Genomic DNA, 17,515 nt, shown 5'->3' on the forward strand with positions numbered 1-17,515 from the left:
AGTGAGTGTGCGACGAGTTACTCATATAATAGATGAGGCTAAATGTATTTAATGCTGACAAAAATCCTCATATGTTATTGTAGACTTAGAGGTAAAATCTGTTTCTACAATTACGTAACTTAAAGGAAATTTAACATGGGAAATTTTTTTCTGCTGTTTAAAAAGTGTATGATTATTCCAGTTTTTATCCACAAAAGACTATCAAAGAGAGAAAATAGATTTACTTCTTTGGCAGAAGAGTTTTAATTTGCTTACTTTTTGAACAAAGAAATTACGTTGTGAAAAATGTCTTTAAAGGAATATTTGGGAACGAAAAGTTAATGTGCAAATCATTTTATTTTTTGAAAAAAGTTTAAGAACCAGTTTGTACATCTGGGATGTACAAGGTGATGAGTTAAGTGTTTTCTGGATACGAGTCTAGCCAGAAAATGTGGTGTGAGTTACTGAAATTCTATGGCTGGTGAAATTTTGAGGTCCTATTTCAAGAGGTAAGCTAGGTCATAATAACTGTATAGAGAGTTCCAAATCTTCACTGGGAGAAGTTGCTTTAAGTGTTGTTTGTATTTCTCACCATAAATATTTCTGATGTTTTTTTTACAGATGTCCTCTAGGGATAAGGGTTTTTGAGATAACTTTATTAGGGTTTCCCTTAAGAGGTGGAATTCTGGTAGCATGATTCCTGCAGGTAGAACTCCTTGGTTATTGGTCAGTCTCAGAGGATAAGAGTGATAAAGGAGTCTGGCGAGAAGCCCCGTGTCCCTTATGTTGGAACTGCGCTGGAGGTACATGTGTATCGGAGACTCCCCGCGGCTTGTTAGTACGTTAACGTTTGCTTCAGAGTCAAGCAGGAGGTTGATGATTGCCTCTCTGCCTCCAAAACATGCCTCGTGGATAGCTGTTTGACCTTCGTGGTCCCGGGCATTTACTTTGGCTCCGTGAATTAGCAGCAACCGGATGCAGCTCACCCCTGCCGCCAGCAGTCGGCCTGCTTTGCTCGATGCGGTGCACACCGCCAGCTTAAGGGCCGTGTTCCCAGTGGAGGCAACGGCGCAGTTAACGTTTGCGCCACAGGCAATCAGTGTTTCCATCATCTCCTTATTCAGTATGTCGGCAGCCATGTGAAGGGGTGTCATGCTGGATTCGTTAATGGCATTGACGTGGGCACCATTTTGGGCTAAAATGGAGAGAACCGGATAGGTCCCGTAGGTTATGGCCAGGTGCAGGGGTGACTGTTTGTTGCTGTTGTCCACTCGAGCATTGACCTGAGCTCCATGTTCGCACAAAATGCGGAGACACATCACAGCGTTACTCTGAATGTCTGTCAGGATCCTTTGGATTCTGTTCCCCGGTTTTGTCCATGTGGTAGAAGTGATTGGCCAGTGCAGGAGCATCAGGTGGAGCGTGGTGAGGCCTCTTGCATCCCTAGAACAGTTATTGATCGCAGATTACACTATATTCACAATGGAAACGGTTCTACGCAAAGAATTAGTACTTAAGAAGGCAATGTTTATTTTTTATTTTTTTTAAAGATTTTATTTCTTAGAGACAGTGAGAGAGGGAACACAAGCAGGGGGAGCGGGAGAGGGAGAAGCAGGCTTCCCACTGAGTAGGGAGCCCGATGCGGGGCTCGATCCCAGGACCCTGGGATCATGACCTGAGCCGAAGGCAGACGCTTAACGACTGAGCCACCCAGGCGCCCCAAGAAGGCAATGTTTATTGAAAGTGATTCCTCTCGCCTACTTCAAAGAAGTGTTTGAAAATCTGCATTAGTTTCTCGGGATATCACAGCATTTTAGAGGGGGGACTCCGGTGCCATGAGGGTTTTATACTGGCCCTGATGTGCTTCTCTACTGAAATCTCTCAAGGATGCTTCCAAAATTCCTTTATTTTGGCAGAGAAAAGGGAAGGTTTATTACAAACATCTGACCCACTGAAATTTGAAAATGATTTTCAGTTTATGTATATTTATTTAGCGTAAGGCCCCATGCTAGGGAAATGGTAAACAGCACGGAGTCCCTGCTTTTGCAGGGCTTGACAGTCTAGCATGAAGGACACGAAACATATTTAAGTAACTAGATCAGTATTGCACATGGGCAAAGTTCTAAGAGGTATGAGCACCCTAGAGGGTGTATGGAGGAGCCCCTGTGGAGGAGGGGTGTGCATCGGTGATGTCCAGTCGTGGAGGACTGGGAGAGCGTCTGCAGAGCTGGGCAGGGCTGTGCGTGGGTGAGGGTTCCAGCCAGACAGGTCAGGGGGCTCTTCTGGAGCATGCTGAGGATTTGAGGGTTTACTTTCTGTTAAACTTATGGGGGCAAGAAGTCATATTGTTTTTACACCATGTGATTCTTCCATTCATTAGATCCTATTTATTGGCACTTAGTATCAGGCATCGGTTTAGGTGGTGAAGACATATTGGTGAACGAGGTAACTACTCTTTCATGAAGTATACTTTCTAGTGATGGGTAATAAAAAGAAAATCCATTGTCTATTTCTATGTACTTATTTTCCATACCTAACTGAGGGTTTTAAGCTCCCTGAGGGCTGTGACCAACACTTCATGCATTTTCTGCAGCATCATTGCTTAGTGCTTAATTCTCAGGATGCTTGAATTGGGCTGACTGGTTTGTGTTCCTGCATTACTGCCAGTTTTTCCGAGTATCTCATCTAGTCAGTAAAGAAATTGGTTCATTCAAGACATGGTCATGGTATTTTGTAGTCCCTAAACCCCGAAGAATGGGTGAGTCCAGACATTACCGGGGAGAGTAACATCTAAATCATGCATATCCTCACTGAGAACTGATCGCTGTTGAGTTAACTTACCTGACTTCTGGGTCGGCACCGTGTTCTAACAAACAAAGCAAACTTCGTGCCTTGCGGTATTCGGCAGCTAGATGAATGGGGATGATGGACTGCATCTGCTTTGGGGGAGAAAGACTACGTTACAAGTAGGCCTGTGCAGTGTCAGCCTGCTGTGTCAGAGGAAATAAGTGTACTTAGTATCTCAGTTCAGTATTTTTCTGGTATGTGCATTGAAATTTTCTTTTTGACTGTTTTAAAAGACCCCAAACCAGTGAGAGTCATATAAAATCTGTTTTACATATAATGTAGATTTGCCAATGCAACAGAAATAACTTACGTAAAGCTTTGCAAGTTGGTTCTTGTGGAGAGCTCATAGTGTAAAAGTAATGGTAATTGCTACTAAGTCACTTAGTCCTTAAATTAACCCACAGGGTGATTGACAAGTAGGTTTTGTGTTTTTTAAGACTTTGCCAAAGTCATAGTATCAGTAGTAAAACCTGAATTTCCAGGGTTTCAAAGATAATGCAGCATGTCTTCCATGATGAGCAGAGCTGTTTATTCTGGTTCTTAAAATACATCTCTAATAAGTAGTGACTTTTCACGGCGTGACTGCCAGATAAGGGAAGAAGGCGGGGTACAGGAGACAGTGACTTTTGGGGGAAAAAAATTAAATCTAAAGGTAATAATCATTGTATAAAAATTTAGAAAATGAAAAAGCATATGCAAAAAAGGGGAAAAATAATTATTCACACAGATGTAATCACCACTGGTATATTTGAGAGGACAACATTAATGTTCCACCAGCCAAATGGGTTCTTGTCTTTCCGCACATCAGCGTACATGGGGCAGTTGGGAGGCGTGCAGGGTGCTGGAGGTGAAGTGTCCCGCCGTGGGGGTGGTGGGGACTGCGGGGACCGCGGGGAGGTTTAATGAGCTCACAGCAGCTAGGTGGTAGGCCTTCCGAAGCATGGCATCTTTTCCCTACAAGTGACAGAGCAGAGGGGAGGGTACCTGGTTCAGAAGTAGTCGGTAGCTGGTGGAGTTGGCCAGAATGGTCATGGGCTGGTTGACGGGGTGGCTTCTCAGGAGCACCTGGATCGCCGCGCAGTCCTCCCTCATGATGGCCTCGTAGAGTCTGGTGTGGAGGGCGGCAGCCGGGCCTTCTTGCAGGGCCTCGGCACCGTCAGCGACCAGCTCCCTTCTGCCTCTCTTGGTTATGTTTCCCATGAGCAAAACTTAAGAGTGGGGACTTGGAAGTGCAGGGGCCACTTGGGACAGAATTGGTCTATTTCAGTCTCATTATGATCCCTTTAGTTCCATTCTAGAACCATTCTAGAACTGTTGAGAATCGTATCTGTGAACACGATTCATTTATATCTCAGAGCCAACTTCTTCAGGCTTTGTTCCCAGGTCATACAGTGCCAAATAGAGGCAGTTTTTTTTTTTTTTAAGATTTTACTTATTTATTAAAGAGAGAACACGACCCAGTGGAGGGGCGGGGGTGGGGGGGGAGGAGAAGCAGGCTCTCAGCTGAGCAGGGAGCCCGGTGCGGGGCTCGATCCCAAGACCCTGAGATCATGACCTGAGCCGAAGGCAGACGCGTAACAACTGAGCCCCCCAGGCGCCCCCATTTTTACTGTTTTAAGAACACCAAGGAGTTGTTCTTGTTTGTTTACAGCCCAGGAATATTTTTCTTCATGGCTCTGATCAGCAAGTAAAAATAGGAGACTTTGGTCTGGCCTGCACAGACATCATACAGAAGAACACAGACTGGATCGATAGAGATGGGAAGAGTAAGTTTATTCTGGTTCTTTTCTTTTTTGGCATTAAGACAAAAAAACATGATTGAACTTGTCAGTATTTAAAGAGACTCATAAAGACTTAATGTCATAGCAAAAGTAAGATAAAGACAAAAAGCAACCATCGTTCCCTACAGTACCCTGCTCAGAGTCCATGTTCTTTAGTGCAGACAGTGGGAACTCTGCAGTGTTTTAATATTTGGCTTTTCAAATTACAGGGACACTCACACACACGTCCAGAGTGGGTACTTGCCTGTACGCTTCTCCTGAGCAGTTGGAAGGATCTGAGTATGACGCCAAGGTAGTATTTGCTGCTTTTCCCCCTTTTGCTGGCCTTGGTCTGCTGTCCTAAGTAACAAAAAGCACAGTAAGTGCAGTGGAAGTTCTCGTGTTGGTGTTTTTGGAGGTAACAGAGTAGGGTAGGTTGTCTGTTACATGAAACTGCCATTAACAGGAAACCTCACTTTTCACCTAAATCTGACTACACTGATTTTCAGGCTACTTTACCACTTCTATTTTTTTAAGATTTTATTTATTTGAGAGAGAGAGAGCATGAGAGGGGTGAGGGTCAGAGGGAGAAGCAGACTCTCCGCCGAGCAGGGAGCCTGATATTTATTTATTTGACAGAGACACAGCGAGAGAGGGAACACAAGCAGGGGGAGTGGGAGAGGGAGAAGCAGGCTTCTTGCTGAGCAGGGAGCCCGATGCGGGGCTCGATCCCATGACCCTGGGATCATGACCTGAGCCGAAGGCAGACGCTTAACCAACTGAGCCACCCAGGCACCCCTACTTTACTACTTCTAAATCCATGGGTGTCCTAAATTATTTTTGAAATGAGCTTTCCTTTTAAAACGTCACAGTTCGGGCTGTGAAAAGGTCTAATCCGTTTTGTTCCTTGAAGGAATGTTAAAGGAAATCCTTTTCTCAAAGTAACAGTCTAGTAAATTTTCTTCCTTCTGATGAATCATTCAGCTTTTCAGTGACCGGGCGTGAACTGGCAGAAAGAGACCATGGCTCTTCCTCAAATCCTACCTGGTTAAAGGCCTTCCTTGAAAAACGATTTCAGGAAAAGTAACAGATTTTATGAAGTTTCTTAAACTTTACCAGAATGCTTCGCTGTGTGTGGAGGCAGAGGGGAACAGGCCGCAGGGACGCCGACCCCAGTAGCTGGCCCCAGCACGTGGGAGCTCCCGTCTCTTGCTCAGGCTGCTCCACGCCCGGATTTTCAGGGAGTGCTGGGGTCACTGGTATGGTAGTGACTGTGGACGGGGCCGGGGGCGTTCTCCCTGCCCCTCACCCGGCCGGGCTTTGTGGCCGTGGATGCCCTTCTTGGTTTGGAAGAGATGGGGATTGCGACGGTACCAGACAGCTCTCCCTCAGGGCCATGATTCTAGGTGGCAGAAACTTGCCTCTGTGAGGGGTCAGCTTGCCCACTGTGTGCCCTGCATCGTAGGGTCTGTAAATCGGCCTGTCTTAGAAATCTTGTGTTTGAGAGGATGGTGATGTTAGTCTCCTTTTGTGTTTCACTACTAAATTACCTCTCTCCCGCTTTTCCAGTCAGATATGTATAGCTTGGGTGTGATCCTGCTAGAGCTCTTTCAGCCGTTTGGAACAGAAATGGAGCGAGTACACGTTTTAACAGGTTTAAGAAGTGGTCAGATACCTGAATCCCTCAGTAAGAGGTGTCCCGTGCAAGCCAAGTATATCCAGCACTTAACTAGAAGGAACGCATCTCAGAGACCGTCTGCTCTTCAGCTGCTGCAGAGTGAACTTTTCCAAAATTCTGGAAATGTATGTACATATATATATATTTTTTTTGTAAAGTAATCTCTCCACCCAAACTCATGAGTCCCAAGATCAAGAGTCACACGCTCCACGGACTGAGCCAGCCAGGAGCCCCAGTTGAGCTTAGAATAAGGTTTATGGAAACCAGATTAAACTCATTCTCAGAGTTCCCAGAAGCACAGCCTTAGTTAGTCCAAGTAAGCAAGGTGACCACGGCCAGTGTCTAAAAGTTGTAATTATATATAGGCTCTACTTTCTAGCTTCCTCTTGCTAAGTCCAAAGGCTTTAGTTTTCCTTTCTGACTAGGAAATATAACCTTTTATAAATCACTACAGCATATCTACTAGTAAAAAGGGGCACATACCAGAGAGTAAAAGACAGCAGGAAATCTTGGGGGGAGCTGGAGTGACTGTGGCAGAGACCGCCTCTGCCCATCTGCGGTCCTTCAGCATTCAAGTGTGTGATTCTGGTTTTCAGTCCTGTGATGTGGGATGGGCCCCAGGGCAGCCCCTTCCTCCCCTCCTCCCAGGGCAGCCCCTTCCTCCCCTCCTTCCAGACCCGTTGTTACCGTGCCAAGTACCATGTCCAGTCTACAAGTACTGGAAACACGATTCATCCATTCTGTTCCTCCAGAAACTTTCTGAGATTTAACAAAAGCTTGATTCAAAGATCTATTCACAGATCCCCTAGTGCTCTGCTACCGCAAGCATAGTCCCCAGACCAGCAGCATCAGCATTACCTGGGGGCTTTTGAGAAGTATAGGGTCTTGGGCTCCACTCCGGACATACCAGCTCAGAATCTGCGTTTAACAAGATCCCCAAATGATTTGCCTCCACAGTGTGTGAGCGGCATTGCATTAGATGCGCTGGTCCTTAGAGTGTAGTCTCCAGGCCAGCAGCATAAACTCCTCAGGAACCGGATGGAATTCCCAGGCCCTCTTGGCTGCTCAGACCTGTTAAGGGAGAAGTCTGGGCGGGGGGTTGGGGAGGAGCTGCAGCCGGCCCGTGTGCAGCAGATACCCGACATCGTCGTGATGCACACCGGTCTGCGCGCTCTTTGTAGTAACTGTTCCGTTGATTTATTTTCTGTTTAAGGCTTACTGAGTTTCAGGTAAAACAGTGAATTTTACTAGCTTGAATGGTAAACAGGTAGGTGTAGTACTTTTCTGAGCCTTTGGAAACAGCAGATGTGGTGATTAAATTTCTCTTTTCTACGGAAGGGATTTTCTAACTCCCAGTTAAGTTAGCTATTAGAGACCGTAGTTATTTGGCATTTATGGTATTTCTCTTGTAGAATTTTTTATATAATAGCCTTCACATGCCTATACAGAGAAAACTTGTGTGGACAGGCAGTCTTTGGTTTGCACGGCCGTTCATACAGGACTGTGAAAATGGCTGCTGAGCTCAGACCACGCAAGGGGATCTTAGTAATCCACGGGAAGTTATGATTGTCCCATGACCTTTACAAATGTTTCTCAAAACATTAAAAACTCTGTCAGTTGCAGAGGTATGTGGAAATGAAGCAAGTTATAAAACTGTATTTATTTACATGTTCAGGAGTGGTTTGAACAGTGCCTGCCTGCATCTCACCATAGAACTTAGGATACACAGTGAGCTTCTTTTCTGTGCTGGTGGACTGTACACTCCTTTCTAAGTTTGGATCAGCGGTCAAGTATCCTTTGCACTTTCGAAGTTGTGAGAGATCTCTGAGAGTTTTTTGTTTTTGTTTTTTTAAAAATTTTATTATGTTAGTCACCACACATCACATTGTTAGTTTTTGATGTAGTGTTCCATGATTCATTGTTTGTGCATAACACCCAGTGCTCCATGCAGTACGTGCCCTCCTTAGTACCCATCACCGGGTTAACCCATCCCCGCACCCCCCTCCCCTCTAGAACCCTCAGTTTGTTTTGGGTGTACAGCATGGTTTTTTGTATTATTAGGTTAGTCACCATACATCCATCGTTAGTTTTTGATGTAGTGTTCCGTGATTGTGTATAACACCCAGTGCTCCATGCAGTACGTGCCCTCCTTAATACCCATCACCGGGCTAACCCATCCCCCCACCCCCCGAGAGTTCTTTCAACATGAATTTTGCTGGTGTCACTTTCTCTGGGACATCTTCATCCTTTTCCTCATTTCTGCTAAGTCCTCTTTGCCCGGTCCTGGGGCTGCACACCCGTGTGCCTGGCGGCGGCGGGAGCAACACCCCACGGCCGCCTGTTTCTTCTCTGACACCACGTGGTGCGATTTGATTCGGCTGCCAGCGTCCGTACTTTTCATTAGGTTGCTGCACTTCCATCTTCGCTGGCCAGTTCCACGTGTCAGTTAGGACACACGGAGGCAACACAACACACACGTGGCCTGGTGTATGCCATGAGCCAGGTGATGACTGGCCCCTGGTGGTGACAGGCATTGTGGGCTGAGGTGCTGACAGTTAGTTATGGAGCCGGGCAACCCGACGCTGGCGCAGCTCCGCCAGCTGTGGGCACTGGGATTCAGGCGCACCGTGCAAAGGGAGGTTGGCCTGTGTATTTAAAATGGAAGAGGCCGGGGCACCTGGGTGGCTCAGTCGTCCAGCGTCTGCCTTCGGCTCGGGTCGTGATCCCGGGGTCCTGGGATCGAGTCCCGCGTCGGGCTTCCTGCTCGGCGGGAGGCCTGCATCTCCCTCTCCCACTCCCCCTTGTATTCCCTCTCTTGCTATATCTCTCTCTGTCAAATAAATAAATAAATAAATAAAAATCTTTAAAAAAAAAAAAGATAAAATAAAAAAATAAAATGGAAGAGGCCATTTTAATGGAATTCAAAATTTTCTCTTGACAGGTTAATCTCACCCTACAGATGAAAATACTGGAGCAAGAAAAAGAAATCGAAGAACTAAAGAAGCAGCTGAGTCTCCTTTCTCAGGACAAAGGGGCCAAGGATGACGTGAAAGATGGGGGTGTTCCTGTCCTGCCTTAATTAGGCTCTGTAAATGTGAAAGTGGACTTCTAGTTCTTGAAGTAGTCAACTGGCATGTAAATGTTGTCTTTGTTAGGGTATAGATGGTATAGTTCTATTTAGTAAGCCTGGACAAGACCTATTAAAGTTGTAGAAGTTCCCTCTACCTCTCTCTGCTGCTCTGCCTACTTGTGCTCGCTCTGTTAAATAAATAAATAAAAATCTTAAAAAAAAACCCAAAAAGCTAAACCTATTTTGCTCTTTTCCTTCTCATATCCCATAGACTCATAAATTTTTTTTTTTTAAGATTTTATTTATTTATTTGACAGAGATATAGCGAGAGCAGGAACACAAGCAGGGGGAGTGGGAGAGGGAGAAGCAGGCTTCCTGCCGAGCAAGGAGTCCGATGTGGGACTCGATCCCAGGACCCTGGGATCATGACCTGAGCCGAAGGCAGACGCTTAACGACTGAGCCACCCAGGCGCCCATAGACTTGTAATTTTTACTATCACTGTCCAGTCTGAGAGACTTAGGCACCATCCTCACTTTCTCCTTAAACTCTGCCTGTTGACCACATAGACCTCCCCTAGAATGTTCTACCGCACAGATCCAGGTATGCACCCCTACCCCGTCACTGCCCAAGCCCTGGCCTGCATGTTTGCTGGACTGTTCCAGTTGTGACAGCTGCGTGTTAGTTACCAGAAAGACATCTGATGAGTTCACTCCCTGGCTCAAAAGCTGGCTCTTTGTTGCCCCTGAGATACAACTTCAGCTTCTCAGCAGCGCAGCGTACATCATCCAACCTTTCTGTTATCTTCACCTTTGGCTTGGCATCACTTCAGAATCATGCCCTTTCCAAGCTTTGTGCCTCTTGCCCCCAAATCATCTAAATCATCTCAAAGTAGCTCTGGTGGGACTGTTCCTGTTTTCGCTCCTGTACTGTTCCCACGGTGTCCCCTTTATTCAGCACTTGACTCCCCACCAACCTACGTTCCTTAAAGGCCCTGATGGATACGTTCATTTTTGTATCTCAAAAAATGTCTGCCACATTGCTGGCAGGTGTCCTGGTATACTGCCCATGACGTGGCTGAATTTTAAATAAAGTGAAACCCACAAATTATATGATGCCTTTATTGATTCTAGGCAACTGGCTGAAATAGACTGATTTTAGTACAAGTTCCTTCACCCACAACAGGCATGAAACAGCACCGTTCTCGAAGTCAACCTCTTGCAGTTACTGAAATTCACTTGAGGAGCTTGAGGGCCGTGTTGAAGGGGGCCAGGTTCTCACACGCCCTCATCCACTTCTGCACGTTGGCCGGCACGGTCCCACCACAGCCTCCCGCCTGCTGCAGCACCGACCACAGGACCACATCAGCCACGGTGAGTTCATTCCCAACAAGCCAGGGGCTCTTCCCGAGAGCAGAGTTCATGGAGCGGAACACGGCGGCTTTCTCTTTACTGCTTCCCTCTTGTAGCTGAAAGATCGCTATATCCACCCAGCTATCTATGAGGGTTAGAGTTACAGCATCCTGCTTCTGGCCAAACAGAGAGAACAGGAACCGTGCAATGTTCCCTTCTCCTTCGATGGGACACATTGTTTGGACGCTGAACTTCATCTGAGTCTTCGGCACTGAAAGGCAAGAAGCACAGCTTCAGCAACAAAGGGGAGCGGGGAGTCGCTGATCACTGGGAACTGGTGGCAAGGGAAAGAATTTTCACGAACATCACGTTTTATCGGTCTCCAAGACATGTATGATTAAGAAAGTTTACACCGGATGTTTACAGAATGCAAACTCTGTGTTAAAAAAAGTAACCATTTCTGGTTATTTGATTAGGACCGTTTTCAAGCAAGAAGGGACCTCAGACCATCTTTTCCAACCTCTGTGCTTCAGAATTTGCAGGATGAGGACTGGAAACCAGGAATCCCTCTCTACCCTCACAAGGTTCATCTGTGCTCCTTTTCCAGAATTACCCCACACGCTTCCTAGACTCTTAGGGAATTTGACCCGACGGCAAGTAGCCGAAGAACATCACGGTCCTGGCCCCTTGCTGCCTCTCACTAAAGTCAGGGGCCCCGTCTCATTCCAGAGCCTACGAGCGCAGCCAGTGCCCTCTGCTTACCATTCTTCCAAATCAGAGTAAAACCCAGCTGATATTCGTGACGGGGCTGTTTTTTAGACTGCTCGCCAAAGCATCTGAGGAGGTTTTCAGGCACACTCTGGACTGCGGAGTGCGTGTGAACGGTGGACAGGACCCTGTAGTGATCACACAGCAGCCTGTGCAGCACGAGCAGGGCCAGGGGAGGGGAGGCGGGGTTCGCGTTGATCACGATGTCTTTCAGTGCCCCGTAATCCTGCGGGGAGAAAACCCAAACAGCGAGGAACATGAACAGTCACTTGAGTGCGTGGAGTTGTGCCCGGTGCTGTTCTTAGGGCCTAACCAGGGTTGCTGAACAGAATCCTCAACGCCCACTATCACCCCACCTCCCAGCTGAGGAAGCTCGTCCTGGGGAGGCAAATAACCTGCCCAAGCACACTGAGCTCAGGAAGAAGTGCAGCAGGGATGTGAGCTGACTCCAACCCCTTAACCTCTGCACTGCTGGCCCCCACCAAATAAAATGTTGACTTTGCTGTGAAATTAGTAAAACAACACATTAAGAATGACAGTATTCGTTCCTAAGTTATTAAAAAAGAAAACCACACAGTCACTCCATTTACCAAATCTTTCCAACACCTGACCACCTGACAGGATAGTTTCTACATCAATTTGTGTGTGAGTTACGCACACTGTGGGTCAAAATGTCATTGGTGATGGCAAGTGGGCAAAGTCTAAAAAAACTAGGTGTTAACTAAAGGACTAAAACATACTGCCCTTTTAGATGCAGACTTTATTTCATATGTTCGCTCTTAATAACGAACTCCTATAATACCATGGAGGCCAAACTCAAATTCCTTGGCTTTCTGTACACAGCCCACCACGATCGGACTATGAGTCTCACCAGTCCTGACTAAAGCCCGTCACATCATCCTATGATGAATGCTCTGCAATTCTCTGAACACAGCATCACTCAATGCTGTGCCCTGGGACACCCTCCCAGCACCTGAGACACTGGCACAGCTGTGCGTGATCACCAACTTGTCCACCAGACTGGCTCCCTGGGGGCCCGGCCGGGTCTCTGGGTCCTTGGTGCGGGCAAATGTACCGGGTGATCAAAGAACCCAAGTGCAGAGGTGCTGAGGTCACTGGGAGACCCTGCAACCCCGCCTCCACATGTTAGGTCTTCACGCAGGAGCACTTCTACCACCAACTCCAGAGAATTCTTGGGACAAACCCTTTGGTACTCTCAATAACACCACGTAGAAACAAGACATTCTTTTTTGCATATCAGACTGTCACCTAAATTAGCTGAAGCCTGCAGACTGATCTTTAAAGGTGGCGGATGCAACTTAATTCTAAGACTGCAAACCGAACGTAGCAAAAGACGCTTGATCCATGAGGCTGTGGCTGGGCGGCCAACGCTCTGAGATTCAGGCGGCTCTCAGTCAGGATGGACTCACTGAGCCTGAGAAGCACTGAGCTGACACTGGTCTGTTTGTCCTGGCTCGGAGGCTGCTAGAGTGACGCCCACCTCTGGCCTGCATGACACGCCACCTCGAACGGTGGGGAGCTGTAACTCGACTCCTATGCCTGCCTAGGGATCCTCCCAACTCTTCTCCACCAGGTCTGAGAAGTCAAGCGGCTTTAAAACTTGCTTTGGCTTCACTCATAGCTCATGAATTTATTCTGTGTAAAGGCACAATCACTTAGGGGAGGAAAAAAGAACATGCTCTTTGTACCACCTTTGAGAACTAGAAAACCAAAACTTGAATCACAGGAGCACGATTTTCTGGCACTGACAACCACCTAGCCTCTGATGTTCTTTAGCGCGCTCCAGATGAACTCACCGTTCCGAGCACTGAATTTAAGTCCAATGCACTGGTCGAGAAAGCAGTGGGCTCATCAGCTTGGATTATGTTGGTTACATCCACGTCTGCATCTGGTGTCTGAATCATCTTGGAAAGGCCATCAACTGCAGCCTTCAGTTCATACAGACGTTTTAAAATATCATCTTGGCGGGACTCAAGAGCTTGAAGAGATGGGTCAGACTCTTCCTAAACAAACCAACATTGAAACGTTCATTTCCTCTAACAAAACAGCAACGTTTAAATTTGATCACTTCTATTGAATTCCATGAATTCATCAAACCCCCCACCTCTGAAAAGATATTAAAACGAAGCAGCAGAATCATCTTGGTTTTCCCACAGTCCAAGAGGCGCTGCAAACCGATCCACAAATGCTTTAAAACAAAAAAAGTGACTGAAAGCCATTTTGAAGTTGTAGGACTCCTATTTAAGAACAGAGCATGGAAAATGAACCCAAATCATTGTTCTTTGTTCTTTTTTTTTTTAAAGATTTTATTTATTTATTTATTTGAGACAGAATGAGAGAGAGAGAGCGCTCATGAGAGGGGGGAGGGTCAGAGGGAGAAGCAGGCTCCCCGCTGAGCAGGGAGCCCGATGTGGGACTCGATCCCAGGACTCCAGGATCATGACCTGAGCCGAAGGCAGTCGCTTAACCGACTGAGCCACCCAGGCGCCCTGTTCTTTGTTCTTAATGCCAAATTAGTTCAAAATACTTTGCTTATTTAACAAATAGAAAAAGATGGGGGGGGGGGCAGTGAGAATGTAACTCAGCAATTTATACTAATAGAAGGGAAAATGGGGACCACTAAGGAGGCTGAACAAAATGTGTCATTTGACTTGGAAAGGTAAGTCCATGGGGTCAGAAGATCAATTCCCCACATCATTCTCAATGCAGTACTGGCCCTCTCGTATCTTAGAATCATCCAGAACTTTTTCACTGTTGAAATGTAGAACTTCCTAAGTATGGAATGCTTATGTCCTTCGTTCACTGAATCTTTGCATCTTTCTTGCCTGGTATACTGACTGCTACACAATAAGTAACCAATAATATTTGCTGAGGAAAAAAAATCTCAAATCTTTACACACTTACTTTAAAAAGCACTAACAAGAACCCTCTTGATAAAGTCACAATGTACAACCTATTTCCAGATTCATTAGCTCTCATAACGGATAATCCATTTTGAGCCCAGAGAAGAATATGTTAAGTCCTAACCAAACAGAACCGTCCATATGGCAGGGACCTCGAGTTGTCTGTAAATATGCTGGTGTGGGTACGTGCTGGTAAGCCAGATGTCGCACAACACCGCCCTTTCACAGACTCAATGCATCACCACGTGCTGTCCATTTTCTGGACTCCACTGGCTTCAAAGCTTGCCTACACTGTCACCGCCCAAGTTCAAGACACCACTTTTCACCTGGTCTGCTTCCACTGGCCACCCCTCCAATCCACCTCTAAAACGGCAGCCAGAGAGATTAAAACAACTATGAATCCCATCCCCCACCTCCATGTTAACCTAACAGGCTCTTTGCCGAAAAGGCAAAGCCCTTAACCTGGCTTGGGAAACAGCCTGTATGACCTGTCCTCTGGTCATCTCCTCTCACATAGTGCTGCCCGCTGGCTGTGCTGTCCTTTGGGTCCCTAAAACACACCATGCCCCCACCTGCCACGGGGCTTTTATTCTGTTCCCTCTATCTGCGACATTCCTCCCTCTTCTCCTAGAGCTTAATCTGCACTTTCTCACCTCCCCATGCCTGCCGCTCAAACAGCAAAGACATGAAGATGACTGACCTGTGGGTGGAGCAAAGAAGCATGAGGACTTCAGTGTGCCGAGGAAACAATTAGGTGCCGACCAGAGTAAGTCTGAACGCAAAATGTGACATGCAGGGAGGGGTACCAGTGTGTGGTATCCTTCTGTTCCTCGGTGACAGTCCTCAAGGAGCATGCCAGTCACCTCTAGCCCGCCTGATTTGTGCCTTGTGTGTGCAAGAGCTTGCTCAATTCTACAAATGGCAGTAGGGTCCCTGACGTACCCGGGCAAGGAAGTGCCTACTGGATTCCACGCCTGAGTCAACCCAGTAAACAATGCCTGAAACGAATGCATTCCTACCGTGGCCTGTGACTGGGAGCCCCGCACAGCTTGATTTTACCTGTCTTGATGTGAGAAATGAGGAAATGCTCAGGATCTGCTTTCCCTTGTTTTCCTGCTCAGATTAGATCGTGACTTGGCATATTGTGTTTACCCATTTTATTTTATATGTATTTTAGAAGCAGTTTATTCTTTGTGTTGCTCCTATTTGCCTTTGATATGCTTGCTTTCTAATTATCTGCCTATATTGTTATCATCAAAGGCCAAGAGAGTTAAGCAAGCACACCAAAAAAAAAAAAAAAAAAGGTCTCAAATGAGATGTGACATTTCCAACTCTGGGTCTGGGTTTTGTTTTCAGTTCGGTGAGACTGTCCAGTTGAGCAGCACTGGATCATCGTGCTATTTCTGTCTTAGTTCCCTAGTGAGACAACTGTATCATTGTTCGCCAACTAACCCAACCACTTGCCTTCCAATCTACGCAGAAGACTTTAGACAAAGTGAAGGAGGGGGCCCCTGGGTGGTTCAGCCAGGCCTCCAACTCTTGATCTCAGCTCAGGTGTTGGTCTAGAGTTGTGAGCTGAAGCCCTGCATTGGGATCCACACTGGGCCTGGAGTCTACTTAAAACGAAGAGTAACACCCCAAGGGAAAATGGACTACAAAAATTACTTGTTCCCTCTTCAGCCAGAACGGACCTAAGGTTGTAAACCCAAGATGTGTATTTGCAGCCAATAAAAATTGGGGCTTGGGGCGCCCCGGTGGCTCAGTCGGTTAAGCGTGTCTGCCTTCAGCTCAGCTCCGGTCATGATCTCAGGGTCCTGGGATCCAGCCCCACGTCGGGTTCCCTGCTCAGCGGGGTGCCTGCTTCTCTCTCTCCCTCTGCCTGTCACTCCCCCTGCTTGTGCTCTCTCTACTAAATAATATCTCTAAAAAACCAACCAACCAACCAACCAACCAACCCAGAAAGACTTGGGCAGACACTTTACAAAAGAAACAAGGCGCTCCACTGACTCGTAAGTCTGGAAAACCTGACCTAAAACTACATGAGGCTCCCACAATCCACCCACCAGCTTTGGGGAGGGTGCAAGCACCAGGAATTCCGTGCCCACCGGCCGAGGAGCATACAAACCTGCACACACGCCGCTCTGGGAAGTGGTTCACCTGGTCCAGGTGAAGACGGCCCACCCCCGGGAGCCGGCAATCCCAAGCCCCCAGCCCCCCGGGCACGCCCCAGGCCAGCCCGTGCACCGGAGCGCCCGCCGCACCACCGCTCGCCGCAGCGGAACCGCCCGCAGAGGCCCCGGGAGCCAGGTCAGCGGAAGGCAGCCCGACACAGCGGGGCGCAGGACGCAGACTCAGGACACACTGACCGGGGAAGCCGGGCACTCGGGGCGCTGGCAACGTCCCGTTACCCTGGGTAGCAGGGGTGACAATGGGGTTCGCTTTAGAGTTCCTCACAATTAGCATTCACGTGCCCCTCACTTTTCTGTCCCTACAATTTGGTAGAAAAGCTTTAGTAGCCATAAGCGGAAAAGGAAATAGATACAAGAGGAACAGCTCTTTCAATGGACACTGCGCGCACACGGAACTGGCGAGAGCGTGAGCCCGGGGTACGGCAGCCAGGTCGGACGCCAGGGTTCGAGCCTCCCAACCCCACGGGCCCGGCCGCGGCGCCTGCGCGCTGGGCGGGAGGCGGGCGGCTGAGATTAGGCGCCTGCGCACTGGACGGGGTGGGAAAACTTACGTTCAAGCGGGTGGGGGCGGGGCGGGCCGCGCGCTCCTACCTGCACGTGGCCTGCGTCCGGCGCGGGGCCGCCTGTCCTGCCGTGCACGTTGGGGAGCCGGTACATGCAGGTGGGAAGCTCTACACGGAGAGACGCGCTGCCCCCGTGATAGGGCTTTACCTGGTACATCGGCATCGTGGGAGCCGAAGGACGGAAGGTGGCAGGTGAGGGACACGAACGCTCAGAAACCGCCCGAGACCACGAGAGACTGCGGCCACCTTCTTTCCGATCCGGCTGCGGCCTTTCGGGAAAGCGCAGTCCGTGTGGTCTAATTGGCTCGCGCCCTGTGGACGTCACGACCTCGACTTTTTACACAACCAATCGGCAAGAAGGAGGCGTGGGAAGCGCCCGCTGTCCCA

At 47.9% G+C, this 17,515-nt stretch overlaps 3 protein-coding genes across 8 annotated transcripts in view; 1 reads left to right on the forward strand and 2 right to left on the reverse strand.

Annotated features, from left to right (window-relative positions):
• EIF2AK1 (eukaryotic translation initiation factor 2 alpha kinase 1) overlaps positions 1–9,557 on the forward strand; it is a 30,824-nt gene extending 21,267 nt beyond the window's left edge. For 3 of the 4 annotated variants that reach the window (XM_034988354.1, XM_034988355.1, XM_034988357.1), the window contains exons 12-15: positions 4,478–4,592; positions 4,817–4,899; positions 6,156–6,389; positions 9,206–9,557. In XM_034988354.1, coding sequence (XP_034844245.1) covers positions 4,478–4,592; positions 4,817–4,899; positions 6,156–6,389; positions 9,206–9,343 — 570 coding nt within the window. In that variant the 3' untranslated portion in view covers positions 9,344–9,557. The remainder of the gene's footprint in view (positions 1–4,477; positions 4,593–4,816; positions 4,900–6,155; positions 6,390–9,205) is intronic. The other variant, XM_034988356.1, reaches the window with a different exon arrangement.
• Positions 302–4,090, reverse strand: ANKRD61 (ankyrin repeat domain 61). Its single transcript, XM_034988361.1, has 3 exons — positions 3,811–4,090; positions 2,821–2,918; positions 302–1,422 (listed from the first exon to the last, which is right to left on the reverse strand). The coding sequence occupies exons 1-3, from the start codon at positions 4,024–4,026 to the stop codon at positions 477–479; spliced, it is 1,260 nt and encodes a 419-aa protein (XP_034844252.1). The 5' UTR covers positions 4,027–4,090; the 3' UTR covers positions 302–476.
• An 880-nt stretch (positions 9,558–10,437) lies between the features above and the next one.
• AIMP2 (aminoacyl tRNA synthetase complex interacting multifunctional protein 2) lies at positions 10,438–17,428 on the reverse strand. Of its 3 annotated transcripts, none has more exons than XM_034988358.1 (4): positions 17,157–17,428; positions 13,270–13,476; positions 11,447–11,678; positions 10,438–10,955 (listed from the first exon to the last, which is right to left on the reverse strand). In XM_034988358.1, exons 1-4 carry the CDS (start codon positions 17,289–17,291, stop codon positions 10,567–10,569), a joined length of 963 nt encoding a protein of 320 aa, XP_034844249.1. In that variant the 5' UTR covers positions 17,292–17,428; the 3' UTR covers positions 10,438–10,566. The 3 variants fall into 3 exon arrangements, with proteins under 3 accessions (XP_034844249.1, XP_034844250.1, XP_034844251.1); XM_034988359.1 differs by having other exon boundaries at positions 17,277–17,411; XM_034988360.1 differs by lacking the exon at positions 17,157–17,428 and adding an exon at positions 16,502–16,678.
• Between the last annotated feature and the right edge of the window lie 87 nt (positions 17,429–17,515).

This window comes from Mirounga leonina, unplaced genomic scaffold, assembly GCF_011800145.1.
Source record: "Mirounga leonina isolate KUSES-001 unplaced genomic scaffold, KU_Mleo_1.0 Mir_454, whole genome shotgun sequence".
Classification (NCBI taxonomy): domain Eukaryota; kingdom Metazoa; phylum Chordata; class Mammalia; order Carnivora; family Phocidae; genus Mirounga; species Mirounga leonina.